Genomic DNA, 24,997 nt, shown 5'->3' on the forward strand with positions numbered 1-24,997 from the left:
TAAATCAAATATTACAGTTAATTTAAACATTTTATTGTAGAATTTATAATATTAACTAAGATAAAACGTTTTAAAACTGGAGATGTAAAAAAAAAATCGTCGCACTTTCTTTAGGTTCCCCTTGTTGTTAGGACATGGGCGGTGCTGGGACATAATTAGATGGTGACGGGTACACAGCGTTCCCATCTATATGTTTTCGGCACGAAATCCAAAAACAAAAGCTTGGAAAAAATGGCATTCACCGTGGTGTGCTGTTGAAATAATAACCTTATTCTCTATAAGCGCGATAAATTAAATAAAACTTGTTCTAAACACAGTATTGCAGCATAAAATCAAGTAAAATAAAGAAAAGCAGGATGTTACAGAACATATGGGATGTATTAGAAAGAGGTTACATAACTGAAAATTACGCCTACCTTACTGGACCTCACCCCCTTTTCTCATTGGCTATTCGGCCGCCTGTCAAAATCTTAGCCAATCACTTTGTCGGTATGTCTTGCCTCTCCTTCGTTAGGGGCGTTCTCTAACGTGTTTACACGCTTGCGCAAACCAATGTTATGAATTCTAACAGTATCAACATGTCTGCCTCCTTGGTGCGAGCGACCGTCCGAGCGGTCAATAAAAGAAAAATTTTACCCACAAGAGCCGCGTTAACACTGGTGAGTCAAACATTTAGTTTGTAAAATTAAAAGGGAAACGCGTCTTGTGTCCGTTTGGTAAGCGCGGTTCTCGAAAAGTGTAGCGTTCTACCCTAGCGGCCGTTAATGCGGTGTCAGTTGTGTAAGTTGGCTAAGTTAGCAGTAGCTAGCTATCGGTGAATCGCTGTCCTACTGTTGGCTCTGTTACCGAATTGTCACTATTTAAGTTATTGATGAACCGCTTTATCATAGCTGATACATTTATGCGCGTTCATGTTCTATGTTTTTAAAGTGAAACTTAACTTGACAATAAAATCAACTTAGTAGCCGACTGATGATACGTATCTTACACCAAACCTTATGTTAGATTAAGCCAAGGGTCCTCAATTTACATTAATTTACAAATAATTGCGACATACAGAGTAAAGCTATGCATTTAAGTGCTTAAAAATGTTATATTACGTTTGGCTAAAACCCTAATGGACGTTTAGTCCACCTGCTGATATCAATGGCCAAATCTGGTTATTTTAAAGAAAAACAGGAGCTATTGTATGGAAGTCTGCTTTTGCTTTTACCTTTGAGACTCTACTAAGTTTCATCAGTTTTTGTTCGTTTATGTTTTGCTTAGTCTTGCAGAGACAGGATGTCTAACAAGCTAGCAAAAGGAATTGAAAGCATGCACATGCCACAGTAAACAAAACCTCTCTCAAGGGAATGGCCTAATGTTTTTCAAGTTTTAAAAAGTATGGACCACAGATTTCAAAGGATCTGCAAGGCAACTGGGTTACATATTTCTGGCAAGTAGGAACAAAACTGCAGATGTCCATCTTCCACTCCTTATCTGAGACCAGGTCAAACTTTGACGTTCTTCTTCCCAGCTACACCCTGAAGCTCATCAGGGAAAAGTCTGAGGCATTTCCCTTCCTGACCCTGCTGTATAATCTAACGAATCCTGTCTCTACCCCAAGGCATTCTTTTATTTGGACCTGATGGAAAAACGGCATTCTGTCCAATATATTTGGTTAAAATTGTATAGTAGTTTTTCTAATTGGTTTTGAAAGAACATTAATCAACATCTTAAATGATATCAAGATCATGTATTCCTCTCACCTTTTCACAGACTATTAAGCTAATTTCAAAAATGGAAATCACTGAAACTTCAACTTGTAATCTGAAATTAAAAACGGTTCTGATTTTTTATGAATCCAGCAAATGGAGCAAAAATATGATCCACAGTAACATATTTACTATCGAATCCCCAAACCGCCACTACTGACTCTTTCTGATGTGGATGAGCTGCCATTTTTCCTTTGAACCCCTAATCCCTGAAGGCGAGTCCATCCTGTGGAGCAGCTCATTCCAGCAGCTTGGACTCATTCTTTTGGTCATTAGTGGCTGCATGGGACAGAAGGTTAGGAATGGAGGTCATCTGGTAAATTAAAAAGCTTCATCTTTTGGCTCAGCTCTATTCAGCACAACTGACACGGTGCAGTGTCCCACATTGCTGCAAATGCTACACCAAACACACCAATTAGCCGACTGTACTCTATCCACACTTCCAAACAAAACCTTGAGAAGAGTAAAGTGACCAACTTTATAATAGAGTGGAATGTTGGCTCATTTCGCTCTATTCCACTTGAAGAAAGTAAAGTTTTCCATGAACAGTCATTGCAGTAGCTGTTCCGAATGAAAGTAGCTGATCTTTTGTGCTATTATTAGTCATATTGCTGCAACCCAACTTTTTTTAAGCATTGGACTTTGTGTTACTATAAGTATTTGTTAAAGAACAGGCCGCCATCTTTAAAGCATAACTTGTTCATGCATTACAGAAAAAAATAAAACATGTTCATTTCTTAACTGTGATGTTCTTAATACATTTTGTGGCTTCTGTTATTACTTCCCTTAAAATAATTGTCCTAACACAAAAGGATTTAAAAAAATCAGAGTGTCTTATCTAAAGTGTTGTATTGATGTGAATTGTGTGGTTGCGTGGCCAAACAGACCCAGTGTGGTGTTGCACATGAAATGGAGCGAAAAAGCAAGCGGTCGTTGCGAACACGGTTCGTTTGAAATGGGCGGGTGAAGACGTTGCTGATGGAGCCAATCGGCTGAAGGGCTCTGAGTGCTGCAGCAAGATAATGTGTTTGTCCTCCAGAGATAAAGCCTTAAGTAAATGCTGCGTCATGACAGGAGACACAGCCAACAACAGCAGATCTTCAACAGAAAATAGAAGTTACTTTAGCCCACAAGGAATAACTGGGATCTTTATAATTATATGTTGCATATTTGATGAAGATCTATTGAGGCTAACAGTTGCACATAATGGTCTTGGCTTGTTCTGACAAAGCAGACGACCGAATTTCTTTTAAACTGTAAAGTGCTATGAATCAACTGCAGGTTGTGGCACAGTTTGGTCTCTATTACAGCTTCAAAATATAAGATCCCAGCCACTATCATTTTGTTTTAGGTGTGGGCAATAAGAGTTAATACAATGAGCTAAATGCACTATTCATTTGCAGGCAATAAACACAGAAAACCTGAAATGCATAGCTAACCAGTTACTAAGGCCAAGCAATCCTTTGCGTTCTTGCACTTCATGATGTTGCGATCATGACTGTAAATCAGTACACAGCACAGCTGTAGTCTGTGTATTTAAAAACAGCACTACGTACTGATGGTCACACTTTAAGTGCTTTAAGGGATTAGCACCTTCTGGCCCAAGTGTTTCAACTCTGAGTCCCAAATCCCTTCATGTGACGGCTCAGGTTGTTTTGTTCCGCTACAGGTGCAGGCTGGAATTTCAGACGAGCTCTAGTATGTTTGTGTTATCTCAGTCAAATGAAAGGTGTCACATAACAAGAAAAAACTGATGTTGCATATGTTTTTTTGTGTATCCATTGCTTTTTTTTTTTTCTAAGGATGTTCTGTAGAGTTCCAACATGTTCTTTAGCTCTGTGATTCATTCTTTATGTTCTATTTTTTTCTTTTCTTTTCTTCAGACTCCTGCAGCTGTGAGCAAAATCAGATTGTTGCTTCAGGACAAACCAGAATATGTGAGTATACAAAATGATTCACTGTAACGTTTCTTCTTTTCTTTTTTTTTTTTCAGACGGTTTATCTTTTCTGTGCTCTGTCGGGTTGTGTCTGATAAACTGGTTTTGATGAGTATCTTATTTTTATGCTGCTAAAAACAGGTTTCTCTAGTTGACAGAAAATTGTCTTGAAGTTATTTCTGTTTTTTGAAAATGCAGTTCTTTTGAAATGTTGATTTCCTTTAACAAAAATCCTGAGTCGTGTCTTGTGAAGGAGTAGCTCTACAGATTGATTATTGGATTGTAGTTCAGCGTGTTGTTGTGTTTACAGAAGCATTGAGACAAGAAGAGCATCAATTCTTAGCCTTACTGTGTGTAAACTGAGATTCTGAAATGTCCACTTTTTCATTAAGTATCATAATTAAACTTAAAACCAAGATGTTTTGAGTTGACTGTTTTACTAAAGTGTCTGTTGGAAAACACACCTGCACCTGTTTGATTATTAGTTCCTGTATGTTGGTGTGTGTTGATGTGTGTTTGGTGCATCATCAACAGATTGGTTTGAAGGTGGGAGTGAGAACTCGTGGCTGTAATGGCCTGACTTACACTCTGGAATACACAACAGAGAAAGAGAAATCGGATGAGGAAGTGCTCCAGGATGGTGAGCGTTTTTATTCATTGTAAACCAATCAGAGTTCAGCCTACAGAGAGAAACTCAGAAAACATGAGGTTGAATTTTTAATGTTGAAAATAAAGATTTTAAGATGCCCTGGAAACAAGAAGTCTGTATAATCTGTTTTCTGTCCTGCTGCAACAGCAACGCCCCAAACATTTCTTTGTTTATGGACAATGCACAAACATACAAAATTTTGACAGCATAGTATTACATTATTGGCTGTTTGGTCTGTTTTCCTCATTTCTGGTCCTGATCCGTCATTATGAAACTTGAAACTGTGACCTTTAGCAACATAACCGACTGTCAGCTGTAACAGCTGCAGTGAGGCTTCATGTAACAGTTTCAACATGAGATTTATCATGTCTGGAACATAACAGTCAACATATATTAAATTGTAATGTCCACATGGTGCATACTGATATTGCAATAGTGATATATTGTGCAGCCTGATATGGAAAATGTTGCTTCAAATTTTCTTATTACTGAATTTATTGACAGTTATAAGAAAGCAAATACACAAAATATAAAATAATGAAATTAAACTAATATGTGCTTAATGAAATGTTTCAAAGAAACTTTGATTAAATTTTGTCCATTTCTTTTAAAACATTATAAGGTCAATAAGGCTTTGTCCCCAGATTCTTCTACGGAAATATTCCCACTAGAAACTGAGAAGCAGTTCAAAAGGTTTAGATCTTTCACCTTTTAAAGGGAGAAGAGATCTTATCACTGCATTGTAATTTTTTTTAAAGAAAACAACAAAGAAGCTACAACATTTTTCCATCACTGTGTTTAGGTTTTGGACAGTGAAAATCCAGAACGTAATCTGCTGAAACGCGATTCTTTCTTTCCAGTGCACACTCTCATTTACTGCAATAATTGAATGAAAATAAACCAAAAAAGTCAGCATGGGTGCTCCTCCCTTAGGGTTGATCAAAATATGTTAGAAAACACTTACTTACCGTTTCTCTACATGTTAAAAAAAAAACGTTTAAAAAATGTGTATATTTTTAGTTTTTTGAAGAAAACGGCTAACAAAGTTTACAGCTCCAGATTAATTTGGTTTGAATAAAAAGTGTTTCTTTGTGTTTTCCTTCAGGTGTGAGAGTGTTTATTGAGAAGAAGGCTCAGCTCACCCTTTTAGGAACTGAGATGGACTTTGTAGAGTCAAAGCTGTCCAGTGAGTTTATCTTCAACAACCCGAACATCAAGGGCACGTGTGGCTGCGGGGAAAGCTTCAACATCTGAGCGTCGCTGAGCCGCCGCCCCTCCCCGGCTCAGAACCCCGGCTTTTTTCTCTCAAGACCGAGAGACTGCCCACGAGGAAGTTGGGTGTGAGGAAATCAACGCGATGTGGACACCGCTCAGTTCCTGCCGCTGCTCTTCCTGCAAACCATTCACACACCAGATCAATCCAACTATGCATTTTAATTTTCCCTACATAAGGCTTCAAAACAATCTGTAGTCAAAGCCAGAAATGAATTTAGTTTAAAGTTCCTCTTGTGTGTAACTGTTCTCAATTCTCTGTTTGAGAAAACATCGGGACCCCAGAAGCTAGATGTTTTCTTTTAGTCTACAACCTTTTCTTTTTTTTTTTTCTTTTTTTTTTATATTTTCAGTCAGACCTAATGGTAAATGCAGGAGAAAATAGAGCAAGAAGGTGTGTTCATGAAATCGGAGAGCTGGAGAGGTTTTGGTCCTTAAAACTGTTAGGGTTTAGGATGGTAATAAAAATCCCATTTCCACTGAAGTCCAGATGTTAAGGCAAAGCAACATCAGCTCTTTGACAAAAGCACTGCAGTGTCCTGTTCTCCAGCCTAATCTATGGGAAAACTGGAGGAGCTTGAGTGTCTTGAGGCTGTTTTTTTTTCAGCTTGTAACATTGCTACAATGTATTTATCTGTGTGTAAATAGAAGAAAAATATGTCAATTCAACAAATACGCACAAAACAAACAAACGCACAAAACATGTATCCTCATGTAAGAATACACAAGGTTTCTGGTATTTTGTTTTAGCCCGATCAGAGCCAGGATTGTTTGTGTTGACTGTGTGCTCTTAAAATCATTAACCTGTGCAATATGTCTGTGTACATATGAATAATAAAAAAGCTAAATGAAGGGCTCTGTTCTGTTTCATCTACAGTTTGCTTTTATGACTTTTAATAGGTTGTAATGTTAGATCAATTTCATTCAGTTCAATTTAATTGTATACCTCCAATTCTGTTTTTACTAGACTAACAGGTTTGGGAAGAAATCCTCAGGTGTAGTGTCCATGGGAAAGGAAAACAAAAAAAGCACATGTTGCTATGATCATTTAAATTTCAACTTACTGAATTAATAAAATCTAGCTTTCCTCAGCAAGAAGCTGTCTTAGTTGCTGAAGGACAGCCTGATTTTTTTTTTTTTGTTTTTTTTTTTTTTGTTTTGAGATTGTTGAGGTATCATGGATGATCTAAACAAGGATGACGATCCTGAAAGTGGAGAGTTTTATGGGATTAAGGTAACTGAGGTAAAAAAGTGCTATTTAAAAATAAGATGCAATTTTGAGATTGCTCAAATGAATGTTTTTGGCCAAACAAAACCTGAGCTCCTGTCTGTAATGTTTAGCGTTGAAACCTGCAGTTTGTGACTTCTGCTAACTTTTTGCACCCAGGTCCGTTTGAAAGCAACAAAAGCAGTTGTATGAAAGATGTTCAAGTCACTTTTGCTATTTTTTGAGTAATGGTCACATCTTGCAGATTTCAAATTCATATGATGCACTGACAGATAAGGTTTCCTTCTAATAGGTCCTGATAGATCCTGTTTGGGTGTTTTCAGCTTTACAAGGCAACTAGCACAAAAAAAAATGCTCATTTTTGTGTGCTGGTTTTGTGCTGGTCTTTTGTTTTTTAGTCAAAATTGACAGAAAACCTCTGAAAAACCCTCAGAGATCCTTGAGAACTACTGATCAAATATATTTTCAAGATACAAAATGTAACTTCTTTCAAAGAAATGAAAGGATTTCCCATTTCCTACAGATTGAAACACACCTGATTTCCAGTTTATAGTCAAACTTGGTTTCCGTCTTATACTTCTCTTCTCAGGTGTCAGACCTGTTGGTTGCTTTGGCTGAGAGGAGACCGCTACTTTGTGACATCTCACAATCTGACACCAGAAACATCAGCAGCGCCTTGTCCATCCTGAACCAAACGGGGAGAAGCACTGCTCTTCGATCCAGAGCCAATCTGCCTGAGAACATCATACAGCTATCCAACTGCAAGTTTAACAGGACAAATTATCTGGTGGCAACCTTTCCAGATTCAATATCTAATCCCTTCACTGTCAAGGGATTTTCTCAGGAGGAGCAGCTCGTGGCCTGTCCTTTCTGCGGTGCTATAAGAAATGTAAAAACCGCCTGAGCAGATTAAAAAGCAGCAAGAAAAACAGCTACACATCATCAGTGTGAAACGTTGATTTCAGAAGTGAGAATTAGTTAGCCTCTCTTAAACTCCCCCAGTGCTTATTGAAAGCTTATTGAGCATCAGTAAACCCAGAAGATCCATACTGTACTGACTATTACTCTGCCAACAAAAGCAGATCAAAAAGCTTTAGTGTTTAGGGTATTTGAATGAAGGACACACATTTTGCCACACATTTTGCCCCAAGCCTCTTCTTTTTGTCACAAACAACAACAAAAAATAAATCACATTCAATATTAAAACACTGAATGTTTATCCGGATCACGTTAGTAAAATTAGTTAACAAAATTTACTCAAATAATATAATTAACCAACAGGGATGATGCAACAGCAGAACATTAATTTTGAAAGAATTATGTAATTTTGTCTCTATGCATATATATTTTTTTATTTTACAAAAAAAAAACATAAGGAGAAGCACAACAACTCCCCTGCAGTGATGCCAAAGTGAGTTTAAAAGGACATCTATATATCATAACAGCTGAAGGAGATTCCTTGCTGAACATCACCCGGGGCTGGGGGGAGGGGGGGGGGGCTGGAGGGCTGTTTGCCAAAGACATCAGGCTCCACTGCTGAGATGAGACAGCGGTTCTTTGAGTAATTCTGGTGTTTCGAAGAATCCAAGGTGCACAGCTTCACTTACCATCTAAACAAATGTTATGACAGACAAAAGACAAACTGAGCTGCAAACCTGGGAAATATTTGCGGTATGACTGCATATTGTTGCAGTGCTGACAGAGAAAACATGAGCAAGAAGTAAATGTTCCCATCAAGAAGGAGCGACACTTAATTCAGTTTAATCTGACATTTTCTTACTTCCATCCATCAGCCCCATACAAATCGGTAAAACATTTGATTTTTTTAACGTATTGTTGTGTTGAAACCTGAACCTAACAGGCGTTAGATAAGCTCTGTCATTCTTCCTCTGAAATGCCCTTTTACACAACGATGCCTGACAGAGATCAGATTCTGGGTCATTTCACTCCAACTTCTCCAGCTGTTTATGTTTTTAGTGAATAGTTTCAGAAAAGCCTTTAAACACTCCTTTCCTGCCATTGTTCTGTGTTACACGAGGAGCGTCACAACCAGGAACTAAACACTTTGTTGACACTAAAATCACCCAATTCTAAATGAGTGCTTGCATGCAAAATTTAACACTCATATTTAAATGTCCATGAATAAAATGTCATGACAGTCTTTTGTTGAGTGAATTGTGGAAATTCTGTTATTTTTAAAGGATCAAATAAAATAATTGACCAAAATAAATAACAAGCCAAAGGCGCTAGAACCACAAATTTCACATCTCGTTTTTCAAAATGTCAAACTTTTGACACCAATATTTACAGTTGGTAAAGTGCTGTATGTTTGAACAATTCAAACTGCTTCTAGTGAGAAGACAAGATGTACTGTTCCACAAATTCACTTTCCCTCTAAAAGGGAAGGAAAACTCAGCAGGTAGAAAATAATACAGAGGAACAATGCAGCTTGTAGGTGTGTCTGTCTGATGCATATTTCAATTTCAGTCATTCTTCTCATTTATGTGATCAGAGACAAGATGAGAGGCCAAAATTTGTTCTAAGGTAAGTGTTGTGTAACTTCAAAAATAATATTACTCAAGCCAAATACAATTATGATACCATTATAAGAACTTTTTTATTTACTCATGTAGCCATAGCATAACTTATTGCTACCAACCATTGGCAATTACTCTTTTGGTAATAGGGAGAGGATGAACAACTTTAAAATAGCTTATTTTATCTTTTAAAACTTTTTTTATATTTCTTAAAGTTGTTTTTGTCTGATATTGGAATTAGTTTATTTGAAACAACAAATTTGACAACAAAGTAATAACAGAAGCCATCCTTAAGCAGGCAAATACCTACTTATGCACTGCAAAGTTAACTCTGGAGACGAGAACGTTCTTTTCGGTTGCAGGTTTCAACTCAAATGCTCTCAGCGTCTTTGTCATGTGACTGTTCAGAAAGAGTTAATTGCTTTATAGCCTCTCGTGAGAATCACGAGCTGGAGAAATCACTAATGTTTGTCATGCTTCTCTTGCATCGAGACAGGTCCAGCTGGTTTGAAGGATGATGTTTGAGTTGCAATTTCAAAAAAGTCAGACAGATAATTTATATAGTTGCACCAAATTAATATAACATGATTTCTCCAAATAGAACATAGAATGCTTTAACAACCATAGGTCTCTGTCTGAAGACAAGTGTGAGGGAGAATAAAACATTGTTACTCCAGACAGGTGAGTAAAGCATGAACTCACATGAACTCTGCTGATTCTAAGGTTTTGATATAGACTGGAAGTACTTGTATGAAAATTATCGTGCTGAAACTGCTGTGTTTACTTGTGTGTGTAATGCCATTGGAATGTAGAGGCCTATTTCCTGTATCAAGTATAAAAAGTTATGGGTTCAATCGTTCTAACACTTTCTGTCAGTCAAGTCCAGCGGTTTAAATATGTGATATTTGGTAAAATAAGGATTAGAAAGATTTCAGTTTCCACAGTAAGGTGCATACTAAACTCTGAAAGGCCTGACTACCAAGATCTATAGCACTACAACGAGTAACTACTAAATTATACCAATGGCAGTTGTTGTCAAATTTGAAACAAAAATCAAATATGGGATTTTATATTCTATTTGGAGAAATGTTTGACCTTTCAACTTATCTGTGATCATACAACTGAGAGAAGAACTACATAAACTGTTTGACTTATGAAATCGTAAATCAAACATCATCCATCAATCGTCTTCTTCTCTTAAACGTAGTTTTACATTCGAATCACATAGAAAGCAACTTTGACTGTTATTACAGTCACACAGCACTACCTAGTGTCATACAGTGTGCAATACGCTACAGAAATCTGATGGTTTGTCTTTTACACTTTTCAGATTCAGCCGTGTTCACGTAATCTCCCTTTAGAAACCAGGTCAAATCAATAACAAAACATCTTGCACATAGTTTTCTTTTTTTCATCTCAGCAGATCTGAGAGTGAGTCTCAGTTAGAAAACACCTTTAAGTCGTCTGCGTTCAAGTTTCCTAAATTGTAAACATGTTTATGTAAATGTAAACAATTCAAAGTGACACAACCTCCATTTTTGTACAATTCAAATTAACATGTCTGAAAGATTACCATATCTTGTTTTTCACTGTTCAAAGGTCCTCTCCAATAACAAGTCATTGTTATTGTATGGGAATTTTCCATGCTTCCCTTTCCAGGCTTACGCTGATGACATTGTGACAATTTCACATAAGGTATAAAATAAGAAAAAAGCACTTGGCAAGCAGAAAACGTGCATTTCATTCCTTGAACATTATATGACATGGACACCCTCATTTAGAAACTATTTTAATATTTATGTCAGGTACTTTTTCAAAATGTTAGAAGGAAATTTATGTCGAGGTTCAGCATCATTTAATCTGTGAGACAATGAAAAGCCATATATCTAGAGTCAGGAAATCTTGAATTCTTATAACTCAATTATAAGATTGAGAAAGTGTGATTGACTCAAATTATGGAAGTTTCTGAACCTGGACAAATGGGCATAACTGAAGGAACTATGAATTATGTCTCTACCAGAAAATCCTGAAGTAGAAAATCTGGACCTCAGTTTGTAAAATTCACCTGAAGATCACTTAGGACATGCAGCAGGACAATGAACGACAGAATACAAGGAATGGGTCGAAATGAACATTTTTTATCAGGGGTGAATGTATTATGAATAATGAAAAAAAAAATCTAGAAGCAGCACTAGTTTGATTACACAGGTAGTGAAGGGTTTTCCCAGACATCAAAAGATGAAAAAAGGGTCATCCTTACATACCTTTTGTGTAATAACTCCTCTTTGGGCATGCCATTGATCACCATTTTGATACAACTTGTTAATTTCAAGGTGGTCCACTTTCCAGATGAGTTTTGCACAAGACTGGATTTTTGTCTCATAACTTGAATAACTTGATCGTTAAGATTATGTAAAAGATTACAACAAGAAGAACTCGTTTCATTTAACAACAGAAGCTTATCGTACCCGCCACAAATTAAAGGTGTCATCTGATCTTCATTTTACTCAGGAATGTTGAAAGTTCAGAGTGACTCAACAAAAATCAGTCAAGTATATAAATCAGAATTTGTTCGGGTTTTATTTGACCAACTGTACTTCATTAGCGGTTACCTTAAGTAGTAATGTTCCCCCGCCCCCTTTTTTTTTTGTTCTGTTTTTGGTTTTTACTGTTCTTGCGCTTAACTTGCAAACACTTCTGTGAAATTCAGTGCTAGCATGTACAAGATTAAGAAAATATATAATCATAAGTTTAAAGCACGGGTGTGTCTTTGTAAAAACACTGCTACAAACACATCAGGTTTAAATTTCTTACCACTGCTTAAGGTAGCAGATGCAGTTTGGGATTTTACTAGATTCCCCTGAACGCCTCACTTTCCACAAGCATCAAGCGGTGACAGTCAAGCGAAGCTCCTTAACTCACAGCAACCAACCGAAGACCAACTGAAGCAACATCCCGCATCTGCACTAAGGAGCTTCTTTACATCATGGAGGAGAAACAAACCATCAACTTTGGAGCTGGACCTGCCAAACTACCTCAGTCTGTAAGTTTGCAGCTGCTCGTTTTCTTTGCGTGCATGTGTCTCGACAATCTGCCGAAAAACATGACGAGCTAGTTTGCAGAGATATCTGCCTTGTTCGTAAAGATCTTTTTGACTGTCTGTGTTGAAACGTGTTTTTATTTTGCTGATGCATCCTTGCAAATGTTTTTATTTTTTATTTTTATTTTATTATGTTGCAGCGTTTAACCTCGTCTTTAATATCGCGTGTCTTTTAACTCAGGATACTTAATTTTTCCATGTGAAATGGGTCATTTTCCCCGTCGCTTTGTGCAGTTATGCGTGAAAACTGGCTGTTGGTTTTAGTGGCTAACAGATGGTGGCAGCTCATCAGGCTGAAAACTGCTTGCTGAGTTGCATCAGCCTCCATTCATTCATGTGGAAACCTGCTTCTTCTATTGTGTTTCACTGGCAGCTGCAACATCCAACCTCTAGATGGCAGAAAAAAACAGCTTGTTCAGAAGAAGAAATCACAGCACAGACTTGCCCAACAACTGATCAGTTTAAAATATAAAAACATTCATAGAGAGATATATATTGATCTAGATCAGTGGTTCTTAACCTTTTTTGAGGTACCGAACCCACCAGTTTCATATGCGCTTTCACGGTACCCTTCTGTAGTGATAAATAAAATATGATTTTTTTCCCCCAAATTCAAGACTGAATGGTGACCCAACTAGGGTCTAGTTGGGTCACCCCAGGATCACTAAGTCTACTTAAAAGGTAGAGTCTCTGAGAACAGTTCTTCAAAATATAGTCAGTGTTTTCAGCAAAGTTGAGCTGACTGTCCAGGAATGACCCACGATATTTAAAATTTGTCACAGTTTAAACAGGCTGGCCATCGAGAGAAACTGGGACCACCTTAAGGTCTTGTTTAGATTATTTAATTAGCTCTATATTCTTAAGAGAATGAACAATTAATAATAAAGACTTTTCGGTATTCTGGTTTAGTAATGTAATTATATTAGTTGTGTTACCACCCCCACGCCACTAGAGGCAGTACCAACCCCGAAAAGATGCGACTAAGGAGCAGATTTAGAAGTTCACCGAAAGCTACAGAATTTGGTAAAAACTGTGAACTTTGCTGAAGTAATTAAAGACACAAGTTCAAATCCATGCTGAGAGTGGAGCTCCTTCAATCAAGGCTCCTCCGCTGCTCTGATTGGTTAAGCAATGTAACGTGATCCTCTGCAGCAAGTGATGGCAAAGCGGCGCGTCATCACGACTTTACACAAGTGTGTCTTTACCTCCGCGGCAGAGGCTCCGCCGAACCCCTGAGGTTCGATCGAACCCAGGTTAAGAACCACTGATCTAATCTATGAAGACAGATGAATTGATAAATAAAGAAATCTGGATGCTGGGCGTTAATCTTGATGATTAGATATGCAGATGTGTGTCAGGCCTGTCATTTACCTTCATCAGGTTCAGATCTTCCCTCACTCATAAATTTGCAGGTGAACATTTTTTATTCATGCATCATTAAAATCTTTAAATGTTCAATTAATGGAAAGCGGCAAGCAAAGTTTGCAATAAGCTCATTATATTGAATGATTGTAAAGTATAATAGCACCATTAAGATGGTGTCAAAACTATAATTTCAAATTCCACTCCAGTAACTACAAAAATAACCAATACATTATATTTCCTTTAGCTCACCCCCCTGCCCCCGCACAAACAAACAAACAAACAAACAAAAAGCACAATAAGAAACAAGAGTTAATTTTTTTCAGTTAATTTTGTTTTATTTATATGTTGTATATATAAAATCAGTTTTAACATCTGCTTTTAGGTATATTCCTGTTGATTTTTGAAGCTAAGAATATTTTTTTTTTAGCCAAATGGAAATTATTTCCCACAGGTTATTTTTAACCCCCATGGCAAACATTGTTCATTAAAATCAACCTGTCCTGATTGTTTTCTGATAAATACCAAAACCACCTGAGTATAGATTAACGTTTTTGTCCAGCTGTTCAAACGGTATTCTTGCAAAACATTTTTCAGATCTGTAAAACATTGTTCAACATTTGTAATGAAGAGATGCTTCATCTGTGATGTGTTGCAGGTGCTGCTTCAAGCTCAGAAGGAGCTTCTTAACTACAACGGCCTTGGGATCAGTGTTCTTGGTGGGTAGGAAAAACTGATCTGGGCTCAGAATATGTCTGGCATCCGGCGTGAATATTATTGAAAATAATATCTAACGTCCTGCGTTTTACTCCTTAAATCAGAGATGAGCCATCGATCAGCAGATTTCACCAAAATCATCAACAAGTCAGAGAGTCTCCTTCGAGAATTGTTGTAAGTGAAAGTTTTAGTATTCCATCCATTGATCTGTTCAGTTCGTAAAGCTTGCCTTTTGTTCAAATATCCATTAAGTTTCTACTGATTTTCTTTTTCTTCATGAAAAATGTCCAAACGCTGGATGTTTTAGTCTGAAAAACTGTGGAATGTTGACATATAAATTTTGTTAGGACTCAATCTCAAATATATATGTAAAAATAAGTGTAACACCGTCTAAATAGTGATTAAAAAAAAAAAATTTACATTTCGGTATATCATGAGCTGCTGCTTGTTTGTGCGTAAACCTGACCTCGGCTTGGGCGTCGTAACACAGTGACTTCTGTCTCCACAGAGATATCCCAAACAACTACAAGGTGCTGTTTCTGCAGGGCGGTGGCTCCGGACAGTTCAGTGGCGTTCCCCTCAACCTGATTGGCCTAAAAGAGGACAGGTGCGCCGACTACCTGGTGACCGGCACGTGGTCAGCTAAAGCTGCAAAAGAAGCAGAGAAATACGGCAAAGTCAACATCATCCACCCGAAACTGGACAGTTACACGAGTACGTGTGCATGGCAACGTTTCATGATGTCGTCATCTGAGCACAGAAGCTGATTTTTTAAATTTTATTTAAAAAAATAAAAAAAGTAGTTTAAAAGAATATCTCCAGATCTTAGAAGTGGATCATTGCCATTCAGGCTGCATCAGGAAAGGGCCTCAGAAGAATCTGGCAGCTTTTCCAGCATATTGCGTAATCAACAATAGACTCAACTACCAGTGAAAGACTCTGGAATGAAGCTGCTTGTTCAACATGGTTGTGTCTCTTTTGAGTTCTCACAGGGACTTTTTGTACAGTAGTACTTGGAAACCTCAAAAGTACTTTTGAATCATCATTATGTCAGCAGAAATATTCATTTCAAATGAATATTTAATTTAAAAAACGCTACGAAGGGGCGCTTTACAAAGTTATACAGAGTCCAATTCAATCCAAATTGAGTTCTTCTAATTCATTCTGGTCCAATCCAGTCATTTAGTCAGATTTGGTTACACACAGTGTAATTTAACCTAATTTCTAACATGATACAGTCAGATTCAGTTGATCAGGGCACAACTAAACAAGATGCATGAAAGGAAAAAACTGAGAAACATTAAATAAGACGTGATTTAAAAAAGTAATGAAGATGAACAAACAAAATGATTTTAATGAATTAAAATGTGTTTATTCTTTTGCATTGTGAAATTAATTTATTTTACAAATATAGCAATATAACAGGAGTCGGTCAGAGTTCTCCAAATAAAACATTGATGCTCAACTCATTAAGTTAATCATCTGGATATCCTAGAAAATTGTATAAAAATAACTTGTGAGCAGTTTATGTATAAATATAACATTTTAATAAAGCTGATATAGAAACTGAAAGAAAGGCCAGCAGTCTGGAATAAGAATGGTTACATATTTGTACAACACAGTAGTCAAAGATGGAAAAAGATTAGCTAAGCACAATTTTGTATTTGATCAATTTCATTGGACCATTTTTGCTTTAGTTTATTTTTATTTATTAAACATTACATTCCACCTTTGACACATCTACTTAGGCTACTAGTATGTAAAGAATTAAGCCTCTACTTTGAATAACTACTAATAAAGCTTTCGTTTTGTTTCATTTGTGCTTCTTCCAGAAATTCCCGAACCCAGCAGCTGGACCCTGAACCCGTCCGCATCGTATGTGTACTACTGCTGCAACGAGACGGTCCACGGCGTGGAGTACAACTTCACGCCTGAAACCAACGGCGTGGTCCTCGTCAGCGACATGTCCTCCAACTTCCTGTCACGGCCCGTCGACGTATCAAAGGTGACAGCAAAATGAATTTCGCTTGTTTCTCCCTTTCCCCACCCGCCTTGTAGACATTGATGGGAACATTTCTCGTGTTTCAAATGGTTGTGATCTAACACGTCTTCCTCGTACTGGCAATGTGTAGTTTGGGCTCATTTTTGCCGGCGCCCAGAAGAACGTGGGCTGCGCCGGCGTCACGGTGGTCATCGTGCGAGAAGACCTGTTGGGCCACGCCCTGAAGGAGTGCCCCATTGTGCTGGACTACACGGTGCAGGCTGAAATGAACTCCCTCTACAACACTCCCCCATGTTTTAGGTACCTACTTTTCTGTTTACGGCATGAGGACGTATCATTCACATAGATTTGCTCGCAAGTTTAGCTGAAGCTTAATTAAAGAAAAAGAGAACTAGCCAAAATGTTTTTGCTGCATAGACAGAAACATTTATTGAGAAAAGTGAAGATGGAGTGAGAGAGAGATTTACATTTACTCTTTTTGCTTTAACGTGTTTAGTATTTTGTCAATAGACAGAAGAATAAGAGTAGATTTTTATTTATTTATTTATTTCAAATCCTGTTCATTGGCTTCAGCATCTACATCATGGGTCTGGTTCTGGAGTGGATCAAGAATAACGGAGGTAGCGCTGCCATGGAAACGCTCAACAAGCAGAAGTCCTCCATGATTTATGACATCATCAACTCGTCAAATGGTTTTTATGTGTGAGTACTAAAACTTCAGGAAAGTAACTTAAAATACAAAGTGTTGCAAAAAAAAAAAAACCTGGAAGAGACGAGACTAATGCTTTCAGAGTGAACTTGTTAAACTGTTGTAAAATTTAGCACAGAAGTTTAACTTCACTGGTCTCAGACACAAACCATTACTCTGCAGTAACTCTGCTGACAGGTTTCAAAGTACTTTTCTTTTGGTTCCATGTGATCGAAGAGGGGAAAAGCAGCCACGCGCTCCCAGGTTCTTGCATAGTTGCGACCAAAGTGGAGATGTTTGGTCATAATGTACTGCGACATTTTGGGAGAAAACCAAAAATAACAAATCAGCAGAAACACTTCACCAGTGGTGATGGTATGGGCCTTTGTTGGAGATACAGAACTGGATCACCTTGCACTCACTGAGTAGACGATGAAAAGTGTGAATGAGTCAAAAGTCAGGTCATCTCTCCAACTTAAACTTGGCCCAAATCTGCCCAAAGACCAGCGCATTTTATGTCCATATGACAAAAACCCTAGATTTGAAAGAGGGTAAAGATTCCTCTTACCATCTTTGGAAATACTAAATCTAAATAAGTTGACCAATTAAATTTTTTTTAACTTTAGGCTATTGATCTAAATTGCCTTCAGAGTAATAACTCATACTTTCAATTTAGTTATTCACGTAACCAAAATAGTTGACCCTCAGATAGTACTAATAGTTCTGTAGCAAAGAACAAAGCCTCACCATTTGTGTGGTCATCCATTGGGTCAGATGTCCTGTGGACGCTGCGTGTCGGAGCCGCATGAACGTGCCTTTTCGTGTTGGGAAGAAAGAAGGAGATGAGTCTTTGGAGAAGAAGTTCCTGGAGGGTGCAGCCAAGCGTGGGATGATTTCACTGAAAGGACACAGGTCCGTTGCGCAACCACACACCTCGTATTGTTCCACGTTTACATTTTTACCATCTTGTTCTAACTGAAAGACTCAGGTTCTTTGTTTTTGTAGGCATAAACAGGAGTGTTTGTCTCCCCCTGCAGGTCAGTGGGAGGAATGCGTGCGTCCTTGTACAACGCTGTAACTCTGGAGGACGCTGCAGCCCTTGCAGACTACATGAGAAGTTTCCTCAAAGACCACCAGTAAACCAACAGCACTTAAAAGCACAAGTTGTCACTTTGTTTCGGAAGATTTTCAGAGTAAATGTTGAAAATTAAATGTTTTGAAAACTGTTATTAATTGTTCCCAATGGACTATGACCACTAATTCCACATTAGTCTTATTTACGTATGTTTTATGTAGCAGTTTGCTTTATTTTTGTTGATTAATACTGTTTTTGTTATCTACATGCTTAAGTAGTTCAAGGTACTCACCTTTCAATAAATCTACTTTGGAAATTCCCTTTATTTTATGGCTTTAAGACCAAAATTAATTGTCTTTGCTGACTTTCTAATTATAATAGCTGCAAAATCCTGAAGGTTAAATTAGGCAACATTGATAAAAATGTTTTTGCATATTTTGCATATGGGGGAAAACTCCAGCATGCACAAAAACCTAGGTATCCTCATTGGATCATACCTGACTAACTCAGCCTCTTCAAATATTACTAGCATAAAAGGTTTCTTATCAAGACACACAAAAATGTTAAATGGCCTGTACTTGTACAGTACAGTGTTTTATTTAGTCCCAGAGAACTCCAAAGAGTTTTACACTACATTCATTCACCCATTCACACGCTCATGACAAAACAACTGGTGCATAATTTCATTTTTAGTGTGTTTGATTATTGTAGAGGTATCTGAGGGTTAACCAGACAGCTGCAGTTGATCCAACATGTTGCTCTGGGTTTTCTGATAAAAGCCAGGAAACAGCAGGACCATTTTACACCATGGATTAATCATTGAACTGGTTTCCACCCACCCAGCATTTACATACATGGGTAGAAAAGGGACTTAAATGAAGGCCCCAGATATTATTTACCACTGGTTAGACCAGTTCATTTCTATCATGTCTTAGCTTTTTAGTTATATTTACATATTTATCTTTCTCTTGATATACTTCTTATTTTTACTCAAGTTTAAAAAAAAATCTATTTATTGTGTTTGTGTGCATTCAATCATTTAAATCATATCACCTGGCTACCAAGTAGATTAAACTATTCTAACCCCATGGATTTATTTGGCTGCTGACAGATTGAAACCAGTTGTATTTGCACTAATCAGCCGCTAGGTGGAAGTGTTACTCCAGAAACACTTTTTTCTAAACTGCAGACGAGATGAGAAGCTGCGATTCAATTTAATTAGTCTTTTGTATCGTATAATGTTACATATAAAAACATTATCTATGAAATCACATCCAACAAGGTATTAGTATAAATACCCATTTATATGTTCAGATGATTAATTGGAAAAATATTACCTGGAATATTGATTTAAAGGTAGATTTTTATGAAAGTTATATGTAGAATTTGCTTCTTTATTTCATGGCAACATGCAGCCAAAATCAGACAGATTTACAGACTGCAGAGGAGTTTATCTTACAACCACTGGCGAAAAATGCCCTCATCAGGAGGGACAAACCATAACCTTCACTGGAAATATGCCCCTTGCTTTACAATGTTTTTTATACATTTTTTTACAGCTTTCTCCCAATCTATTGGTACACAAATACACCCACTTTCCATACACAGAAGCATGCTGTTAACAGAGGTTTCTGTGGCGATACCAGGAGATGTGCATTTTCAGAAGCAAACATAGTTCCTCAGTAAATTACAGCTTTTCTGCTGCTGCAAATTGATGTGGCAATAAAATGTGTTGGATTTGTTATTTTTTACTAAAAGGCTCTTATTCTAGGAAAAACGGCATGAAATAACACAGCGCAGCACAAAAGACTGAGATTGTAATCCGTGATGAAGCACAAAAAAGGAGGCAGATTGTCTCCACGCTGATTCCAGCCGGTGACCCGAGGAGATGTAAGAAAAAAGGGAAAAAAAAGTTTCCATTTTCTTACTTTCATTTTAAGATGTAATAAAACACAAGGTAAAGTTGATCCAGCAGTTATTATTTTATATAACATCCCAGATGATGCTTTCCAAAAAGTAATTTTGGCTGTTAGCAAATATCAATACCAAAAGCAGGGGAGAAAAGGCTGGCTGCTGCTGTTGACTGTGGATCACGAGGGAGAGAGATGTTGGTCCTGCTGTGTGAAGCTTTGTGTGCTGAACGGCTGACATGTTCCACTGCAGGCACATATCGCTTAATGCCTGAAATCTTTGCGTTAAAAAACATCCTGCATCCGAGTTTTCTGAAATATTCTGAAGCTTACGTCGCGGTTATCCTAAATTGTGTGCTGAAATGCGTTTGTGAGTCTCGTTTCTTTCATTTTGCTCGTTTTGGTCATCGGGGAACTTATGAATGCCTTGTCTGCTGATTAACTGGAAGATCTCTGTAGGTTTGAAGGCTGTTGGGAAACTGAGTATGTCATCTAAAATGAGTTCCTTTTTCTAAGACATCCTTTAATTCAAAGTGGCTTTGCATCAAAATGAAAAATACAATAAAAATTGAATATTAAAGGAAAGACTAAAGGCTGAACCGTTTTGAATTATTGGTGCTCTGCAGTTGTAAAATAATTAACCTTTAAAAAAAAAAAAACCCATAAAACTATGGTTTTTATACTCTTACTCTCCCTAACAATCACAGAAAGCTTATCAAAAACGATAAAACATACAATGAACACTCAATTAAAGCACAAACAAATTAATTAAAATGAAATCAACAACTGTAGTGTGAGTGCACGTACCTGCACAAGATAAAATTCACAACAGAAGATTCACAGAATTTCCAGATGTAATTTGATGAAAAAACAAAGTTTTCTGCAAAGACAGATCCGTCAGACCAGCCACCTGTAATCATGTGAAAAATATAAACTCTCAGTGAAGGCTTGTTTGCTTTTCTAGTTCCTGGAAACAGATATTTAATACAAGTTTGAACAATACTAAAAATCATGCACAAAAAATTAAAAAGATGTAAAAAAAGACCTTGTACTGAAGTAAGAAAAAGTATTTTCTGAAAAAGAATTAATTAAGACTCACCCACTTTTAATCCTACTTGAAATGGAAAGAATCACAAATCAGCATTCCACATCACATGCATATGAAAGGAGTATTATCAGACGTTTTGAAATACAAGTGAAGCAAACAGTCGACATGCCCAGGTGTTGCCTTTAAATCAACTTCACCCTAAAAGTGGATTGCAAGATGCTATAAAAGTGAAAGTCTCCTAAGCTGTCCTCACATGACCTAAATCAGGCGACTCTGCAATCAGAAACAAACTCTACAAGTTTCATTTTTAACAGGAAACATTTGTAAAGAGGAAACCTGCCTGAAGGTCAGACTGAATGCTGCTGTTTTTTGGACAAATTAGTCTGAAAACTGAATTATTTGGACACCAGAACAGCAGGGCCTGGCCAACATAATGTAATGTGTTCTATTACTTATACAGAGCATCAGAGGAAAGAAGTGAGGGACATTTCAACACTTACTATCAAGATTGCTGTTTCCTAACATTTCACATAAAATTAGCTTGATGTGAAATCTGTTGCTTAGGGAGTAAAATAATGTTAACATTTTTGCTGTGCAATTAAGTCAGTTTCTTCTCCAGAGGTGAACAAAAGCTTCAGTATTTGAACATTTAGTAATAACTGAATAAGGAGTGTCCAGTTTTTTTTCCACAACTGTAACATCACAGGCAGAGTAAAAATTTGAGCTGCTTGACGTAAAGTGATCAGTCAAACAGTAATTAAAACGGTTATGTTAAATCTGCAAACGCAGAAGAAACCATGTTTCTTTGAGCTGTGTCATTTGCAGGAAAAATATCTGACTCAAAAAGTCCTTCATAAATGTAATTTTACTAGCTCTTCAACATTTGCATATCATGCAATGTGCTTTCCAATCCTTCAAAGCAACTATGTGTTATTATGTCTATAACACCATCTCTTCATACTCTAATGTCAGCCTTTTCTATTCTGCCAGGAAACCTAACTTAAAAAAGAAAAGAAAAAAAAGAAAAATCCCCAAAATGTCCACGATGCTGTTGCAGATCCACCTCAAAGCAAGAAAAAAAAAAAAAAAAAAGAAGATGAAAGATAAGAAGGAGCAGAGAGGCTTTGAAATGCGAGCGGGAGTTAAAGCAGAGATGGGAGGTTGTGACAGGATTGTGTGGTGATTCTCGGCCCGTCAAGCCCATTAATGTCGAGGTAATGCCACCGGCGAGCAGCAGTAAGACTGTGATAATGAAAAACACCGGGGAAGACAATATCAAATGGCTCCTCTACATCCTGCAGTGGAGATTAGTCTACTCCAAAGCAGGGTGGCAGAGGCACAGGAGGCAGAGGCAGGCTTTAGTGCTGCTGATTGAGTCTCATGTCAAGAGCTCCATGCATGCAGCACGAAAAGTTACCGTGACTGACATTCTTTATGCAGCCAGGGACCCACACACAGATTCAGCTCACACTGCCTTGGAAGCTGTTTTCTATAGATACAGTGTTCTGCAGCTTTTAAACGGAACATCATAGATTTCTGAATGTACCCTTGGTCCTGATGTTTTCCTGCTCTGTGCAACTGTTCAGAAGATGTCACAGCTTTCCATTAGATATGGCTGCTAGTTTATGAATGTGCAGCACTTCTTGTTAATTTGAAATGACTGTCTTTCTGTCCTTCAACTTACATAAACGCTTTTTTCGCTGATAGGATTAATCTTTGACATAGTCGGTTATTTTTAATGTCGCAGTTTCTTACGTGTGAAGACAGATAACAGATATGTTTTTATGCTGAACATGAAAGCAAAATTCACTCTTCTATATTAAGCATTGACTACTTTTGATATTTTCTATTCTGAAAAACTTTTTCTCTGGATAGAAATGCATCGTTGTATGTCTTCCTTTTGAACCAATCAATGAAAAACTTGTGGTGAGACACAAAAATGTTAGTAAATGCAAAAATTTAATCAGGTGCTACAGAGTTTAACACAATAAAAGCAAAATTGGCAATGCAGGTGCAAAGCAAGCCAAGACAGTGCAAATATCGTCTTGACCTAAAGCCAAAATTTCAAAGGACTAACCTTGAACCAAAGATGGCTGACATACTCAGATAATGAGTTGTTGCTCAGATATTAGTGCTTCATAGAACCGTAGTACTGTGTAATTCTATAAATGTCAGGAATGTTTGCAGGCCAACAAACAAGCAATTTTGACAAAAAACCCATTAAAAGGTTTTCATTCATTGTAGACAAAGGTAACATACTATGACGTGTTTGATCCCGTAAGACCTTTGACCTCTTTACGTGAAAATGCCAGGACAGTAAAGCGGAAAGATTTGACAATAAACTCCATATGAAAACTTTTTAGAAACACAATATGAATCAAGTTGGTCTAAATGCAAACCAAAAGCATTTGGAAATGATGACATCAGTCGTGTCATTTTCTGCTTGTGCATTCGGTCACACTTTTCACATCGTACACAGCATAACAAAATGATGGTGGACCTTTGTGATCCGTCTGTGCTGCTACAACTCTTCAGATTGTTTAGTGTGTTAAAGCAAAATCCGCTCATTGTGAAACATTTATGCCTTTAGTAAAGACACATTGCATGCACCCGGTCATATTTGCACCTCTGTGCTAATGAAAAGTTTCAAAAACACATCTGGATCAAAAGGTTCACAAAGTTTCACCACCCCTACAGGCATGCCACAGGCTTACATGATGGAAAACGTTTTTTGGAAGTGCCATGATTAGGACCTTAAAGACATTATAACGGGCTAAAAGGTATTAAAACATTCTTCCTGTGCTGTATAGAATGTAACCAGTAAATTATCTTCTACAGTTAAAACTACAGGGTGAAAGGATTAATAGAAGTTTTCAAATCTGATGATCCAATGAAATCTTTACAACATTAAGAACCTTGTATTTTTTCTTAAGATGCCAAAGAAGCAATTTTATGCTAACATACATGTTGTTCTTGTCAGGTAATATAACAACCACTAAACCTTGATACTGGGATGATGTTTTAACCTCTTCTTCGACCTCTGAGGTCAAATTTACTTTTCAATATACTTTTGTAAAGAAAATCCCATTAAGTCTTTTCCTCTTGACCATCTGAGTCATTGCGGTTGGTTTAATTGGTTTCTTGATTCTTTCATCTTAGTTTTATCACCACACTTGTGCCTGAGTGTGATATTTACCCACTTGTTGTTTTTTTGTTTTAACTTCTGAATTTATTATCACTGTCAGTTTTCTCATTAAACCATGTTACTGTCAGAGTTGAATTGCCTCTTCCAAGCCTCTTTAATTATTCTGTGCCCTCAGAAACCTGAGTGTCCTTTATGCAAGAGTTCATTTAAAGGCCACTCAGCGATGAGAAGGAAAATACAGAAATATGAAAAAAGAGCTTGAATCAGAAGGACAGTTATTTTTTTCTTTGCATTTTTACATTTGGTCTTCCATCATATTCTGTTTTCTAGTTTGCACTTCCCACATCCTTCTTTTCCCATTTAACTTCGTTTGCTTTCGGTCATTCTTCAGCCTCTGTTCCTCTTGTCCAATTATAGTCTCATTTCTCTTCACTATCTTCTCAGTTTCTTGTATCCTCATCATGTCTCTTCTTCCCTGTAACACCTTTTAATAAATTTCTCTCCCAGATGAATCTCCTTCCCATCTCCTCCTTTGTGTATATGCGTGTGCGTGCGTGTACGCACACGTATGTG

The 24,997-nt window shown here is 37.3% G+C and overlaps 2 protein-coding genes across 2 annotated transcripts; both read left to right on the plus strand.

Annotated features, from left to right (window-relative positions):
* Positions 1 to 501: 501 nt before the first annotated feature.
* On the plus strand, positions 502 to 6,464 carry isca1 (iron-sulfur cluster assembly 1). Its single transcript, XM_008418062.3, has 4 exons — positions 502 to 659; positions 3,638 to 3,691; positions 4,226 to 4,331; positions 5,446 to 6,464. Exons 1-4 carry the CDS (start codon positions 558 to 560, stop codon positions 5,592 to 5,594), a joined length of 411 nt encoding a protein of 136 aa, XP_008416284.1. The 5' UTR covers positions 502 to 557; the 3' UTR covers positions 5,595 to 6,464.
* Positions 6,465 to 12,035: 5,571 nt separating this feature from the next.
* Positions 12,036 to 18,646, plus strand: psat1 (phosphoserine aminotransferase 1). Its single transcript, XM_008418061.3, has 9 exons — positions 12,036 to 12,420; positions 14,498 to 14,558; positions 14,661 to 14,730; positions 15,065 to 15,270; positions 16,389 to 16,561; positions 16,689 to 16,858; positions 17,132 to 17,260; positions 18,021 to 18,158; positions 18,284 to 18,646. Exons 1-9 carry the CDS (start codon positions 12,364 to 12,366, stop codon positions 18,384 to 18,386), a joined length of 1,107 nt encoding a protein of 368 aa, XP_008416283.1. The 5' UTR covers positions 12,036 to 12,363; the 3' UTR covers positions 18,387 to 18,646.
* The last annotated feature ends 6,351 nt before the right edge of the window (positions 18,647 to 24,997 follow it).

Source organism: Poecilia reticulata, chromosome 9, assembly GCF_904066995.2.
Source record: "Poecilia reticulata chromosome 9, P_reticulata-male-v2, whole genome shotgun sequence".
NCBI lineage: Eukaryota > Metazoa > Chordata > Actinopteri > Cyprinodontiformes > Poeciliidae > Poecilia > Poecilia reticulata.